The sequence below is a fragment of the Myiozetetes cayanensis genome, unplaced genomic scaffold (genome assembly GCF_022539395.1).
Source record: "Myiozetetes cayanensis isolate MyiCay16 unplaced genomic scaffold, myiCay2020 scf282, whole genome shotgun sequence".
Lineage (NCBI taxonomy): Eukaryota > Metazoa > Chordata > Aves > Passeriformes > Tyrannidae > Myiozetetes > Myiozetetes cayanensis.
Window position 1 is genome coordinate 43,369 of NW_026087502.1, and position 14,250 is coordinate 57,618.

The 14,250-nt window shown below is 52.2% G+C and overlaps 2 protein-coding genes across 2 annotated transcripts in view; both read left to right on the forward strand.

Moving 5' to 3' along the window:
* The window catches only part of LOC126643952 (BRD4-interacting chromatin-remodeling complex-associated protein-like), a 34,860-nt gene extending 30,948 nt beyond the window's left edge, over positions 1–3,912 (forward strand). Inside the window, 2 exon segments of the mRNA XM_050322743.1 lie at positions 1,807–1,909; positions 3,575–3,912. Coding sequence (XP_050178700.1) covers positions 1,807–1,909; positions 3,575–3,912 — 441 coding nt within the window.
* On the forward strand, positions 3,909–5,225 carry LOC126643950 (BRD4-interacting chromatin-remodeling complex-associated protein-like; the record flags this gene model as incomplete). Its single annotated transcript, XM_050322741.1, has 2 exons — positions 3,909–3,980; positions 4,626–5,225. Coding segments are annotated over exons 1-2 (672 nt in total), but the record flags the coding sequence as incomplete, so codon positions are not given.
* Positions 5,226–14,250: the final 9,025 nt, after the last annotated feature.

The window sequence follows — 14,250 nt, forward strand, 5'->3', positions numbered from 1 at the left end:
AGGGCTTCCCAAACCTTCCCAAACCTTCCCAAACCTCCCCAAACCTTCCCAAACCTTCCCTTCCCAAATCTTCCCTTCCCTTCCCTTCCCTTCCCAACACTTCCCAAACCTTCCCTTCCCAAACTTTCCTTCCTTCCTTCCCTTCCTTCCTTCCTTCCTTCCTTCCTTCCTTCCTTCCTTCCTTCCTTCCTTCCCTTCCTTCCCTTCCCTTCCCTTCCCTTCCCTTCCATTCCCAAACCTTCCCTTCCCAAACCTTCCCTTCCTTCCCAAACCTTCCCTTCCCTTCCCTTCCTTCCCTTCCTTCCCTTCCCTTCCCTTCCATTCCTTCCATTCCCTTCCATTCCCTTCCCTTCCCAAACCTTCCCTTCCCTTCCCAAACCTTCCCTTCCCTTCCCAAACCTTCCATTCCCTTCCCTTCCCTTCCCTTCCTTCCCTTCCCTTCCTTCCTTCCCTTCCCTTCCCTTCCCTTCCCAAACCTTCCCTTCCCAAACCTTCCCTTCCCAAACCTTCCTTCCTTCCCAAACCTTCCTTCCCTTCCCTTCCCAAACCTTCCCTTCCCTTCCCTTCCCTTCCCTTCCCTTCCCTTCCCTTCCCTTCCCTTCCCTTCCCAAACCTTCCCAAACCTTCCCAAACCTTCCCAAACCTTCCCAAACCTTCCCTTCCCAAACCTTCCCAGTCCATTCCCACCATTCCCAGTCCGTTCCCACTCCATTCCCAGTCCGTTCCCAGTCCATTCCCAGCCCATTCCCACTCCATTCCCACGCCGTTCCCAGTCCATTCCCAGTCCATTCCCAGCCCATTCCCTGTCCATTCCCACCCCATTCCCGTCCCCATTCCCGGCGTTCCGGGTGTTCATTGCGGGGTTGTTTGGCAGCGGGTGAATGTCCATTCCCAGTCCATTCCCATCCCATTCCCATCCCATTCCCACTCCATTCCCAGTCCATTCCCATCCCATTCCCATCCCATTCCCATCCCATTCCCGGTGTTTATTCCCGTCGTTATCCCACAGCGGGTGAGCCCCTTGGCTGAGATGGTGATGATCGACCGCGTGTCCATTCCCATCCCATTCCCACCCCATTCCCACTCCATTCCCATCCCATTCCCATCCCATTCCCATCCCATTCCCGGTACATTCCGGGTGTTCATTCCCGTCATTATCCCACAGCGGGTGAGCCCCTCGGCCGAGATGGTGATGATCGACCGCATGTCCATTCCCATCCCATTCCCATCCCATTCCCATCCCATTCCCATCCCATTCCCATCCCATTCCGGGTGTTTATTCCCGTGATTGTTCCCACAGCGGGTGAGCCCCTCGGCCAAGATGGTGATGATCGACCGCATGTCCATTCCCATCCCATTCCCATCCCATTCCCATCCCATTCCCACTCCATTCCCACTCCATTCCCACCCCATTCCCACTCCATTCCCACCCCATTCCCACTCCATTCCCATCCCATTCCCGGTGTTTATTCCCGTTGTTGTTTGGCAGCGGGTGAGCCCCTCGGCCGAGATGGTGATGATCGACCGCATGTCCATTCCCATCCCATTCCCACTCCATTCCCACTCCATTCCCATCCCATTCCCACTCCATTCCCATCCCATTCCCATCCCATTCCCATCCCATTCCGGGTGTTTATTCCCGTGGTTGTTCCCACAGCGGGTGAGCCCCTCGGCCGAGATGGTGATGATCGACCGCATGTCCATTCCCAGCCCATTCCCACTCCATTCCCATCCCATTCCCACTCCATTCCCATCCCATTCCCGGCACATTCCCAGTGTTCATTCCCGTTGTTGTTGTTCCCACAGCGGGTGAGCCCCTCGGCAGAGATGGTGATGATCGACCGCATGTTCATCCAGGAGGAGAAGACGGCGCTGGCCCTCGACCGACAGCTGGCCCGGGACAAACCAGGTGGGATGGGGGGAAAAACCGGGAAAAACGGGGGGAAAATGGGGGAAAAATGGGGGAAAAACGGGGAAAATGGGGGAAAATGGGGGAAATGGGAAAATGGGGAAAACAGGGAAAATGGGAAAACGGGGAAAATGGGAAAATGGAAAAATGGGAAAATGGGGAAAAAGGAAAAATGGGGAAAATGGAAATGGGGAAACGGGAAAATGGGGAAAACGGAAAATGGGGAAAACGGGGAAACGGGGGAAAAATGGGGAAAATGGGGAAAATGGGAAAATGGGGGAAATGGGAAAATGGGGAAAACGGGAAAAGGGGAAACGGAAAATGGGGGAAAATGGGAAAATGGGGAAAACGGGAAAATGGGAAACGGAAAAATGGGGGAAACGGGAAAAATGGGGAAAATGGGAAAACGGGAAAAATGGGGAAAACGGGGTTGGGAATGGCGGAGGACCTCGCAGAGGAGCGGGAGTGGGAATGGGGGATTTGCCATGGGATGGGGGATTCCTGGGGTTTGGGGTGAATTCAGGGATTGGGATGGAATTTGTGGGGTTTGGGATGGAGTTCTTGGGGTTTGGGGTGGAATTTGTTGGGTTTGGGATCCGATTTCTGGGGTTTGGGGTGGAATTTTTGGGGTTTGGGATGGAGTTCCTGGGGTTTGGGGTGGAATTTGTGAGGTTTGGGGTGGAATTCCAAGGGATTGGGATGGAGTTCTTGGGGTTTGAGGTGGAATTTTTGGGGTTTGGGGTGGAATTTTTGGGGTTTGGGATGGAGTTCGTGGGGTTTGGGGTGGAATTCCGAGGGATTGGGATGGAGTTCTTGGGGTTTGGGGTCCGATTTCTGGGGTTTGGGGTGGAATTCCCAGGGATTGGGCTGGAATTCCTGGGATTTGAGGGGGTTACCGAGGGCTGTGGAGGATCTATGAGAGACCAATTAAAGGTCAATCAAAGGCCAATCAAAGGTCAATCAGAGACCGATCAAAGGTCAATCCAAGGCCAATTAAAGGTCAATCAGAGGCTGATCAAAGGTCAATCAGAGGTCGATCAAAGGTCAATCAGAGGTCGATCAAAGGTCAATCAGAGGTCAATCAAAAGTCAGAGGCTGACCAAAGGTCAATCAGAGGTCAATCAAAGGTCAGAGACCAATCAAAGGTCAATCAGAGGTCGATTAAAGGTCAATCAGAGGTCGACCAAAGGTCAATCAGAGGCCAATCAAAGGTCAATCAGAGGTCAATTAAAGGTCAATCAGAGGCCAATCAAAGGTCAATCAGAAACCAATCAAAAGTCAATCAGAAACCAATCAAAGGTCAATCAGAGGTCGATCAAAGGTCAGAGGTCAATCAAAGGTCAATCAGAGGTCGATCAAAGGTCAATCAGAGGCCGATCAAAGGTCAATCAGAGGCCAATTAAAGGTCAATCAGAGGTCGATCAAAGGTCAATCAGAGGCCGATCAAAGGTCAATCAGGGGCCAATCAAAGGTCAATCCAAGTTCCAGATCCGGTTCCTTCACCTCTGGGATTCCAGGGGGTTGAATTCCCAGAGCCAGAGGAACATCTGGGGTGGGAAAAAGGGGGATGGGGGGGTGGGAAAGAAGCACAGGGGACCCTATTAATTAATGATCTAATTTAATTAATGAGTTAATTAACTAACGAGCCCCTCCTTTCCCTTGCAGACGAATACGTCGTCACCTCCTCCTCCTCCTCCTCCTCCTCCTCCTCCCGCCCCCACTCCCTTCCCCCTCCTTCCTCCTCCTCCTCCTCCTCCTCCTCCTCCTCCTGCCCCGCCCCCTCCCCAAACCCTCGGAGCCCCCCAAACCCTCGGCCCCTCCCCTCCGGCCCCTCCCCGGCTGCTGATCAAGCGCGGGGGCTCCCCTCGGTCACCTGGCTGGGGGACCCCTCCCCCGGGACCCCGGGCCTCCCCACCCCCTGCCCCTCCCCTCCCCAGGCGCGGTGCCGGGGTGGGGAGGGGACGAGGAGGGGCCGCTGCCCTCGCGCAGCCGCCCCCCCATGAAGACGTACGAGGCGCGGAGCCGCATCGGCCTCAAGCTCAAGATCAAGCAGGAGGCCGGGCTGAGCAAGGTGGTTCACAACACGGCCCTGGATCCCGTCCACGGAGCGCCAGGAATTCAGGGAATGGCTCCGGGAATTCAGGGAATGACAACACCGGGAATAACACCAGGAACGGCAGCGGTGAACGGGACCCTGGAGAGGAAACCCCCCGCCCGGCACCCCCTGCCGCCTCCCCCTGCGCAAAACCTACCGGGAGGAGCCCCAGAATCGTCCCCAGCAGCCTCAAAATTGTCCCCAGCAGCCTCAAAATCATCCCCAACAGCCCCAAAATTGTCCCCAGCCATCCCAAAATCATCCCCAGCCGCCCCAAAATCATCCCCAGCAATCCCAGAATCATCCCCAACATCCCCAGAATCATCCCCAGCCATCCCAAAACCACCCCCAACCATCCCAGAACCACCCACAACAGCCCCAAAATCATCCCCAGCAATCCCAAAATCATCCCCAGCAATCCCAAAATCATCCCCAGCAATCCCAAAATCATCCCCAACAGTCCCAAAATCACCCCCAACCTCCCCAGACCCCCCCCCAGCAGTCCCAGCCGTCCCAGCACGCGCTGAGGGATCACCACCATCACCACCATCACCATCATCACCACCACCACCAGCAGCCCAGGAGGCCCCCGGTGATCACGGCCCTGAGGGGGGGGGGAAGACCCCCCGAGCCACCCCCGGCACCCCCACAGAGACCCCGGGGGGGGAAACCCACGGGGGTGACGACGACGGCGACGACGACGGGGCTGGAGCGGCACCGGCAGCACCAACAACACCAACAACACCAACAACACCAACAACACCAACAACACCAACAGCACCACCCTGGGGGCTTCTCCGAGGACGAGGAGGACGAGGAGGACGCAGGAGGAGGGGGGGGGATGATGCTGATGATGATGAAGGGTGCGCAGGAGGAGGACGGGAGGAGGACGAGGAGGAGGAGGAGGAGGAGGAGGAGCCGCCCTGGGAGCCGCTGGGCCCGTCGGTGTCGTCGCCGCCGTCGCCCAAACGGCGCAAGGAGGAGCGGGAGGAGGAGGAGGAGGAGGAGGAAGAAGAGGAAGAGGAGGAAGAGGAGGAGGAGGATGAGGAGGAGGAAGGGCGGGTGGACAAGGCGAGCTTCTCGAGCAGCGACAGCCCCCGCGACGACGCCCTGAGCGAGCACCTGCAGAGCGCCATCGACAGCATCCTCAACCTGCAGCAGCCCCCCAGGACCCCCCCAGGGCCCTGTGCCGGCGCCCACCCGCACCCCCAGCACCCCCCAGCACCCTCAGCACCCCCCTCAGCACCCTCAGCACCCCCAGCACCCTCAGCACCCACCACAGCTCCCCCACCGCAGGCACCACGAGCCGGCACCGCCACCACCACCCCACAACGGCGGCCTCGGGGCCAGCAGGACGTTGCCCAGATGACCGGGGAAGGGATGAGGATGGAGAGAGAGAGAGGGAGAGGGAGAAGGGGGAGGGGAGTGGAAAAAAATTGGGGATTGGAGACCCCCTTTTTGACCCCCCCTTCCCCAAGAAGCAACCCTGAAATCGTCTCGGTAACGGTAACGGCGGCACCAAAACGGCACCGGCCCGAAAGGGGAGCCAACGGGACGTTGAGGAGATGAGGAGGGAAGGGATGAGGACGGAAAGGGGGAAATTGGGAATTGGAGACACCCCCAAAGCCCCTTTTTGACCCCCCAAAACCCCCCCGAAATCGTCCCGGTAACGGTAACGGCGGCAACGGCACCGGTTCGAAAGGGGAGCCAACGGGACGTTGAGGAGATGAGGAGGGAAGGGATGAGGATGGAAAAAGGGGGGAAAAATTGGGAATTGGAGACCCCCAACCCCCAAAAACCCCCCAAAATCCACCCCCAAAATTGTCCCGGTAACGGTAACGGCGGCACCAAAACGGCACCGGCCCGAAAGGGGAGCCAACGGGACGTTGAGGAGAGGAGGAGGGAAGGGATGAGGATGGAAAAAGGGGGGAAATTGGGAATTGGAGACACCCCCAATCCCCTTTTTGACCCCCCAAAACTCCCCCAAAATTGTCCTGGTAACGGTAACGGTGACACCGGAACGGCACCGGTTCGAAAGGGGGCCAACGGGACGTTGAGGAGAGGAGGGAAGGGATGAGGATGGAAAAAGGGGGGAAAAATTGGGAATTGGAGACCCCTTTTTGACCCCCAAAAACTCCCCCAAAATTGTCCTGGTAACGGTAACGGTGACACCGGCACCGAAACAGCACCGACCCGAAAGGGGGGCCTGGGAGCCAACGGGACGTTGAGGAGAGGAGGAGGGAAGGGATGAGGATGGAAAGGGGGAAAATTGGGAATTGGAGACCCCTTTTTGACCCCCCCCTTCCCCAAGAAGCAACCCCTGAAATCGTCCCGGTAACGGTAACGGCGGCACCAAAACGGCACCGGTTCGAAAGGGGAGCCAACGGGACGTTGAGGAGATGAGGGAAGGGATGAGGATGGAGAGGGGGAAATTGGGAATTGGAGACACCCCCAATCCCCTTTTTGACCCCCAAAAACCCCCCCAAAATTGTCCTGGTAACGGTAACGGCGACACCGGCACCAAAATGGCACCGGTTCGAAAGGGGAGCCAATGGGACGTTGAGGAGATGAGGAAGGAAAGGATGAGGATGGAAAGGGGGGAAAAATTGGGAATTGGAGACCCCCCCAAAGCCCCTTTTTGCCCCCCAAAAACCCCCCAAAATCGTCCCGGTAACGGTAACGGCGGCACCAAAACGGCACCGACCCGAAACGGGGGCCAACGGGACGTTGAGGAGAGGAGGGAAGGGATGAGGATGGAGAGGGGGAAATTGGGAATTGGAGACACCCCCAACCCCTAAAAATTCCCCCAAAATCCACCCCAAAATTGTCCTGGTAACGGTAACGGTGACACCGGCACCGGCCCAAAAGGGGAGCCAACAGGATGTTGAGGAGATGAGGAGGGAAGGGATGAGGATGGAAAAAGGGGGGAAAAATTGGGAATTGGAGATACCCCCAAAACCCCTTTCTGACCCCCAAAACCCCCCCAAAATCGTCCTGGTAACAGCACCGGTAACGGCACCGAAAGGGGGGCCTGGGAGCCAACGGGACGTTGAGGAGAGGAGGGAAGGGATGAGGATGGAAAAAGGGGGAAAAATTGGGAATTGGAGACACCCCCAACCCCCAAAAAACCCCCCAAAACCCCCCCAAATCATCCTGGTAACGGTAACGGTGACACTGGCACCGAAATGGGGGCGTGGGAACCAACGGGACGTTGAGGAGATGAGGAGGGAAGGGATGAGGATGGAGAAAGGGGGGAAAAATTGGGAATTGGAGACACCCCCAACCCCCAAAAAAACCCCAAAAACTCCCCTAAAACCCCCCCAAAATCGTCCTGGTAACGGTAACGGCACCGGCACCAAAACAGGGATTTTGAGGAGATGAGGAGAGAAGGGATGAGGATGGAAAAAAGGGGGAAAAATTGGGAATTGGAGACACCCCCAACCCCCCAAAATTCCCCCAAAATCCACCCCCAAAACCCCCCCAAAATTGGCAACACCACAGGTAACGGCACCGGTAACGGCACCGGTAACGGCACCGAAAGGGGGCCTGGGAGCCAACGGGACGTTGAGGAGATGAGGAGGGAAGGGATGAGGATGGAAAAAGGGGGAAATTGGGAATTGGAGACACCCCCAACCCCCAAAACCCCCAAAAACCCCCAAATCATCCTGGTAACGTAACGGTGACACTGGCACCGAAATGGGGCGTGGGAACCAACGGGACGTTGAGGAGATGAGGAGGGAAGGGATGAGGATGGAAAAGGGGGAAAAATTAGGAATTGGAGACACCCCCAACCTCCAAAAAAACCCCAAAAACTCCCCCAAAACCCCCCCAAAATTGTCCTGGCACCGGTAACGGCACCGGCACCAAAACGGGGCCGTCGAGCAGAGGAGCAGGGAAGGGATGAGGATGGAAAAAAGGGGGAAAAAAAATTGGGAAAAATGGGAATTGGAGACACCCCCAACCCCCAAAAAACCCCAAAAACCCCCCCAAAAATGGGGATTGGGATTGGGGATGGAGAGATTGGAATCCCACGGGAATTGGGGGTGAGGAACCCCTGGGATTTTGGGATTGGGATGGGAATTCCTTGGGAATTGGGGCTGAGGAACCCCCTGGAATGGGATGGAGAGATGGGAATTCCTTGGGAATTGGGGGTGAGGAACTCCCTGGGATGGGATTGGGATGGGAATTCCTTGGGAATTGGGGCTGAGGAACCCCTGGAATGGGATTGGGATGGGATGGGATGGATGGAGAGACACCAATTCCTTGGGAATTGGGATGGAGAAATGGAAATTCCTTGGGAAGTGGGGGTGAGGAACCTCCCTGGAATGGGATTGGGATTGGGATGGGATGGAGAGATGGGAATTCCTTGGGAATTGGGGCTGAGGAACCCCTGGGATTGGGATTGGGATGGGACAGGCCTGGAATTTTGGGATGGGTCAGACCTGGAATTTTGGGATGGGCCAGACCTGGATTCCCTGGGGGAATTCCAGGTAAAAGAACCCTGGGATTTTGGGATGGGAGGGAGAGCTCGGAATTCCATAGGAACTGTGACTGAGGAGGGTTGGGAACATCCCAGAATCCTTGGGATGGGAACAGGGGGATGATCCCAAATTTCCAGGATGGGAACAGGGGGATGATCCCAAATCCCTGGGATTGGGAACAAGCACAAAACTCTTCCCCTTCCTCCTCTTTTTTCCCATAAAATGAGGTTTTTTGGGGGATCTTTTCCAGGATTCTTCCCAAATTCCATCCCCAAAAATCCCCCCCCCCCCCAAAAAAAAAAGGGATGAAAATTCCAAACTTTCCCTTTATTTTTGGAGATTTTTGGGATCTTTTTTCCCACCTCGAAAATTCCCATGAAAAAAAGGGGCAGAATCGCAGCTTTTTTTTTTATTATTATTATTATTATTCCCAAAATTCCAATTTTTTTTTCCCTGAATGGAGTTCCAGAGATTTTTTTTTTGTTTTGGATCCTCCTTAAATCCCACCCCAAAAATTCCCATTAAAAAAGAAAAAAATGGGGGAGGGAAATCCAGGGGAATTTTCCAAGGAGTTCCATCATTCCAGGTGGGATCTGATCCCACTTTTCCCTCCTTTCCCCCCCCCTCCAAAATCCTCCATTCCCGCCTCCCAAAAATCCCAATTTCTGATGGAAAAAAAAGAGCATTTTCCCACCCCCTTTTCCCTCTTTTTTCCCACTTTTCCCTGTTTTTGGGTTTTATTTTGGAGGGAATAATCCCATTTTCCAGGGGAATTTTACCATCCCAGGGGGTTAAAAAAATCCAGGAATGAAAATTCCAGGAGGGAATTTTTCCTGGGATTTTTTTTTTTTTTCCCCACCTCATTTCCTGGATTTTTCCACAAAATCTCAACAAATCCCCCCCCTAAAAAAATCCCAATTTTCCAATCCAAGAGGGGTTTTTGGGTTTTTTTCCAGGGTTAAAAAAGAGGGAGAAGCAGCAAAGGCGGAGGTTTCTTGGCTGGAATTCCCGACTGGAATTCCCGGCTGGAAAAGCTCCAAAGGCTCCGCCCCAGGGCCGAGTTCCGGCTTTTTTTGGATGATTTTTTTTTTCCATAAAAAGCCCCAAACTGGGGTTGTTTTTTCCACGGCTCAGAATTCCCAAAGGGTGGATCGGCCCCACCCCCCAAAAAAACACCCAAATTCTGCTTTTTTAACCCCAAAAAACCCCCAAAATTCCACATTTTTTACCCCCCAAATTCCACTTTTTACTCCCCCGAAAAAATTCCCCCAAATTCCACTTTTTTATCCCACAATTTCCACTTTTTTACCCCCCCCCAAAAAAATCCCTCAAATTCCTCTTTTTACCCCCCAAAAAATCCCCCAAATTCCACTTTTTTACCCCCCAAAAATCCCCAGGAATTCCTGTTTATTCCTTTGATTTTTTCCCTGTTTATTTTTATCCCAATTATTTTTATTATTTTATTCCCTCTTTTTTTTTTTAATCCCTTTATTTATCCCACTCTTGGGCTCTATTTTTTAATTATTTATCCCCTTTTTTGACCTATTTATTTTTATTTTCCTTCATCCCATTTTTATCCCTTTTTTTCCCCTCAATCCCATTTTATTCCTCATCCCCTTTTTTATTTATCCTTTTTTTTATCCCCCTTTTTTCACCCCGTATTTGTATTTTCCCCCCATATTTTTAATTTTCTGCCCATTTTTTCCCATCCATTCCTTTATTTTTCCCCCTCACATCCCGATTTCTCTCATTTCCCACTTATTTATCCCAATTTTTTCCCCTTTATTGGTTTATTTATTCCTAATTTTTTTATATTTATCCCACTTTTCCCTTTTTCTGCCCGATGGATCCATCCCAAAAAACCCCAAAAATCTCCTTTCCCAACTCCAAAAATCTCCATTTTTTGCCCCAAAATCCCCCTTTTCCCCCCAAAAAACCCACCTCGAAATTCCCAAAAACTCCTCTAGCCCCAAATCCTCATTTTTTGGCTTCAAAATCCTCTTTCCCCCAAAAAACTACCCAAAATCTCCTCTTCCCAAAACCCCATTTAACCCCAAAACTTCTTCCCCAAAATCTCCTCTTCCTCCAAAAATCTCCTTTTCCTCCAAAAATCTCCTTTTCCCCCCCCAAAAATCTCCTTTTCCCTCCCAAAAAATCTCCTTTTCCATCCCCAAAAAAATCTCCTTTTCCCTCCAAAAAAATCTCCTTTTCCATCCCCAAACCTCCCGATTTTTGGGCTCCAAAATCCCAAATTCCCCCAAATTTCGGGATAAAATCTCCCTTTTTCCCGCCAGGAATTCCATCCCAGCTGGGGGGGTTGTTTTTTTTCCCCTTTTTTTCCCCCCAAAATTTGGGGGGAATTCGCTGCCTGAGGGGAGGGGGTTGGGGGTGGGGAGGGGCGGGGGTGGGGAGGGGCTTAATCCCAAATTCCCGAGGGGAGGGGAGGATTCCTGGCTGGAATTTTGTACTGTATTTATTGTCTATACCGAGTTTTTTTAAGGAATTCTGGAACATTTACTATTTCTGGTGTAAATTAAAGAAAAAAATCACTTTTAATTAATCCATTAATTAATTAATTAATTGTCCCGCCCCTCCCCCCTCCTCGCACCGCTGATTCCTGATGGAAAAATCTTGGGAATTGGGGGGAGGGGAGGGGGGGAAATTTGGGATCTGGATCCGGATTTGGGAGAAGGGGGAAATTTGGGATCCAGATCTGGGATTTGGGATCCAGATCTGGGATTTGGGGGAAGGGGGGAAATTTGGGATCCGGATCTGGGATTTGGGGATCCGGGTCTGGGATTTTGGATCCAGATCCAGGATTTGGTGGCAAGGGGGATTTGGGATCCAGATCTGGGATTTGGGGATCCAGGGTCTGGGATTTGGGATCCGGATCCGGATTTGGGGGAAGGGGGAAATTTGGGATCCGGATCTGGGATTTGGGGGGTTTGGGGGAAATTTGGGATCCAGCTCCATGGGGTGTCTGGGGTGGATTTGGGATCCGGATCTGGGATTTGGGGGTCAAGGTGGGAAATTTGGGATCCGGGTCCGGGATTTGGGGGTCTGGGGAAATTTGGGATCCAGATCCGGGATTTGGGGGTCGGGGGTAAATTTGGGATCTGGATCCGGGATTTGGGATCTGGGTCTGGGATTGGGGGTGGAAATTTGGGATCCAGGTCTGGGATTTGGGAAAGGGGGTGGGGTGGGTGAAATTTGGGATCCGGATCTTGGATTTGGGGGATCTGGGAGCGAAATTTGGGATCCGGGTGTTGGTCTGGGTGGATTTTGGGATCCAGGTCTGGGATTTGGGATCCAGATCCTGGATTTGGGGGTCTGGGGGGGGAAATTTGGGATCTGGCTCCGGGATTTGGAGGGTTTGGGGTGGGAAATTTTGGATCCAGGTCCGGGATTTGGAGGATTTGGGGGAGAAATTTGGGATCCGATCCATGGGGGTGTCTGGGGTGTAATTTGGCATCTGGATCCGGGATTTGGGATCCAGATCCGGGATTTGGGGAAGGGAGGGAATTTGGGATCCAGGTCCGGGATTTGAGATCCGGGTCTGGGATTTGGGAAAGGTGGAGGAGAGGGAGGGGAGGGAGGGAATTTGGGATCCAGATCCTGGATTTGGGAGGTCTGGGGGTAAATTTGGGATCTGGATCCGGATTTGGGATCTGGGTCTGGGAATGGGGGTGAAATTTGGGATCCAGGTCTGGGATTTGGGGAAGGGGAATTTGGGATCTGGATCTGGGATTTGGGATCCAGATCCTGAATTTGGGGGTCTGGGGGCGAAATTTGGGATCCAGGATGTTGGTTCTGGGGTGGGATTTGGGATCCAGGTCCGGGATTTGGGATCCAGATCCTGGATTTGGGGGTCTGGGGTGGAAATTTGGGATCCAGATCCGGGATTTGGGATCCAGGGGTCCTCTCCCCACCCCCCCTTTCCCTCTTCCCACCCTGATCCCAAATTCCCACCAAATTCTCCCTCCCAAAAAACACCTCTTCCCTATTTCCCTTTCCCCCTTTTTTTCCCCTCCTCCTCCCTCTGGAATCCTCTGGAATTCCCGAGGATCCCTCGGGATCGTCCCTCGCTTTCCCCCCTTTTCCCCTTCTCTTCCCGCTCCGCCCTTTTATTCCCAATTTTTTTTATTATTAATATTTTTTTTCTCTCTCGTTGCTCTTTTATGGCCCAAATTTCGGCCGCGCGCGCCCCGTTTATGCAAATTTATGCTAATTTATACAATTTAATGCAAATTTACGTCCATTTACGTCGATTTTTTTTAATTTCCCTCCCCTTTTTCGGTTTTTTTTTCCCCTCTTTTTTTTTTTTTCCCCACCCCCCCAACCCCTCCCGGCTCGAAGTTTGGGAAGCGGCTCCGGGAGTTTTTCGGGAGTAAAAAAAAGTAGGAAAAAAGTGGGGGGAAAAAAGGAAAAACTCGGATAAAAAAAGGTGAGGAAAAGTCGGGAAAAGCGGAGGGGCGGGGAGGGGAGGAGAAAAAAAAGGGGATTTTTCCAGTTGGGAAAAGGAAAAAAAACCCCTGGAATGGGGCAAAAAAAAAGGGGAAAAGGCGTTTTTTTGGGAGGAATTCAGAGGAAGAAAACCCCGCCAGAAAAGAGCCCCGAAAATTTGGGAAATAATCCCGAAAAATTGGATTTTTCCAGCTCGTTTTATTTTAGGGGAGGGGGGAGGGCGAAAAATTCCCGGGATTTGGGGTTTTTTTTGGTTTTTTCTGGGGGGAATTCCTTAAAAAACGTCATTTTGGGCTCGGATTTGGGAGGGGTGGGGACTGAAAACTTTGTTTTTCTCCTCCAAAACTTCCCTTTTCGGGCTGGATTTTGGGGGAAAACCCCCCAAAACTTGCGGATTTCCCTGTTTTTAAGGAAAAAAAATCCCTAAAACTTCTTTTTCCCTTATTTTTTTGGCAAAGGAGCTCCAAAACTCCATTTTTGGGCTGGGTTTTCTGGGGCAACTCCCTCATCTTTCCTTTTTTTTCTGGGAAAACCCTCATTTTCCACCTGGATTTTTTTTTTTTGGAGGGGGGAAATCCCTAAAATTTGAATTTTTTGCTCTGTTTTCCACCGATTTCCCCCCTAAAATCCTGATTTTTTCATTTTTCCCCTGAAATCCTGATTTTTTTCATTTTTTCCCCCTGAAATCCTGATTTTTTCATTTTTTCCCCCCCTAATCCGGAGTTTTTTTCGGGATCCAGGTGGAAATTCCACCCCTCCCTTTTTTCCAGCCCCTCCCTGTGGATCCCTCGGGATCATCCCAGGATTCTGAGTGGGGGAGGATCCCATTCCTCCCTGGGGGATATCCCAGGGGATTTTATTCCCTGTTTTCCCTGTGAATTGATCCCATTTTCAGCCAATTTTACCCCATTTTCCACCTATTTTCCCCCCTTTTTCCACCCATTTTTAGCCCATTTTCCACCCATTTTTAGCCCATTTTCCACCCATTTTCAGCCAATTTTCCACCCATTTCACCCCATTTCCTCCCCATTTCCAGTCCATTTTCAGCCCCATTTCCAGCCCATTTTCCACTCATTTTTACCCCAATTTTCAGCTCATTTTCAGCCCATTTCCAACCCCATTTTCCACCCATTTTCAGCCAATTTTACCCCATTTTTCCACTCATTTTTACCCCAATTTTCAGCTCATTTTTAACCCATTTCCAACCCATTTTCCACTCATTTTTACCCCAATTTTCAGCTCATTTTTAGCCCATTTCCAGCCCCATTTTCCACCCATTTTCAGCCAATTTTACCCCATTT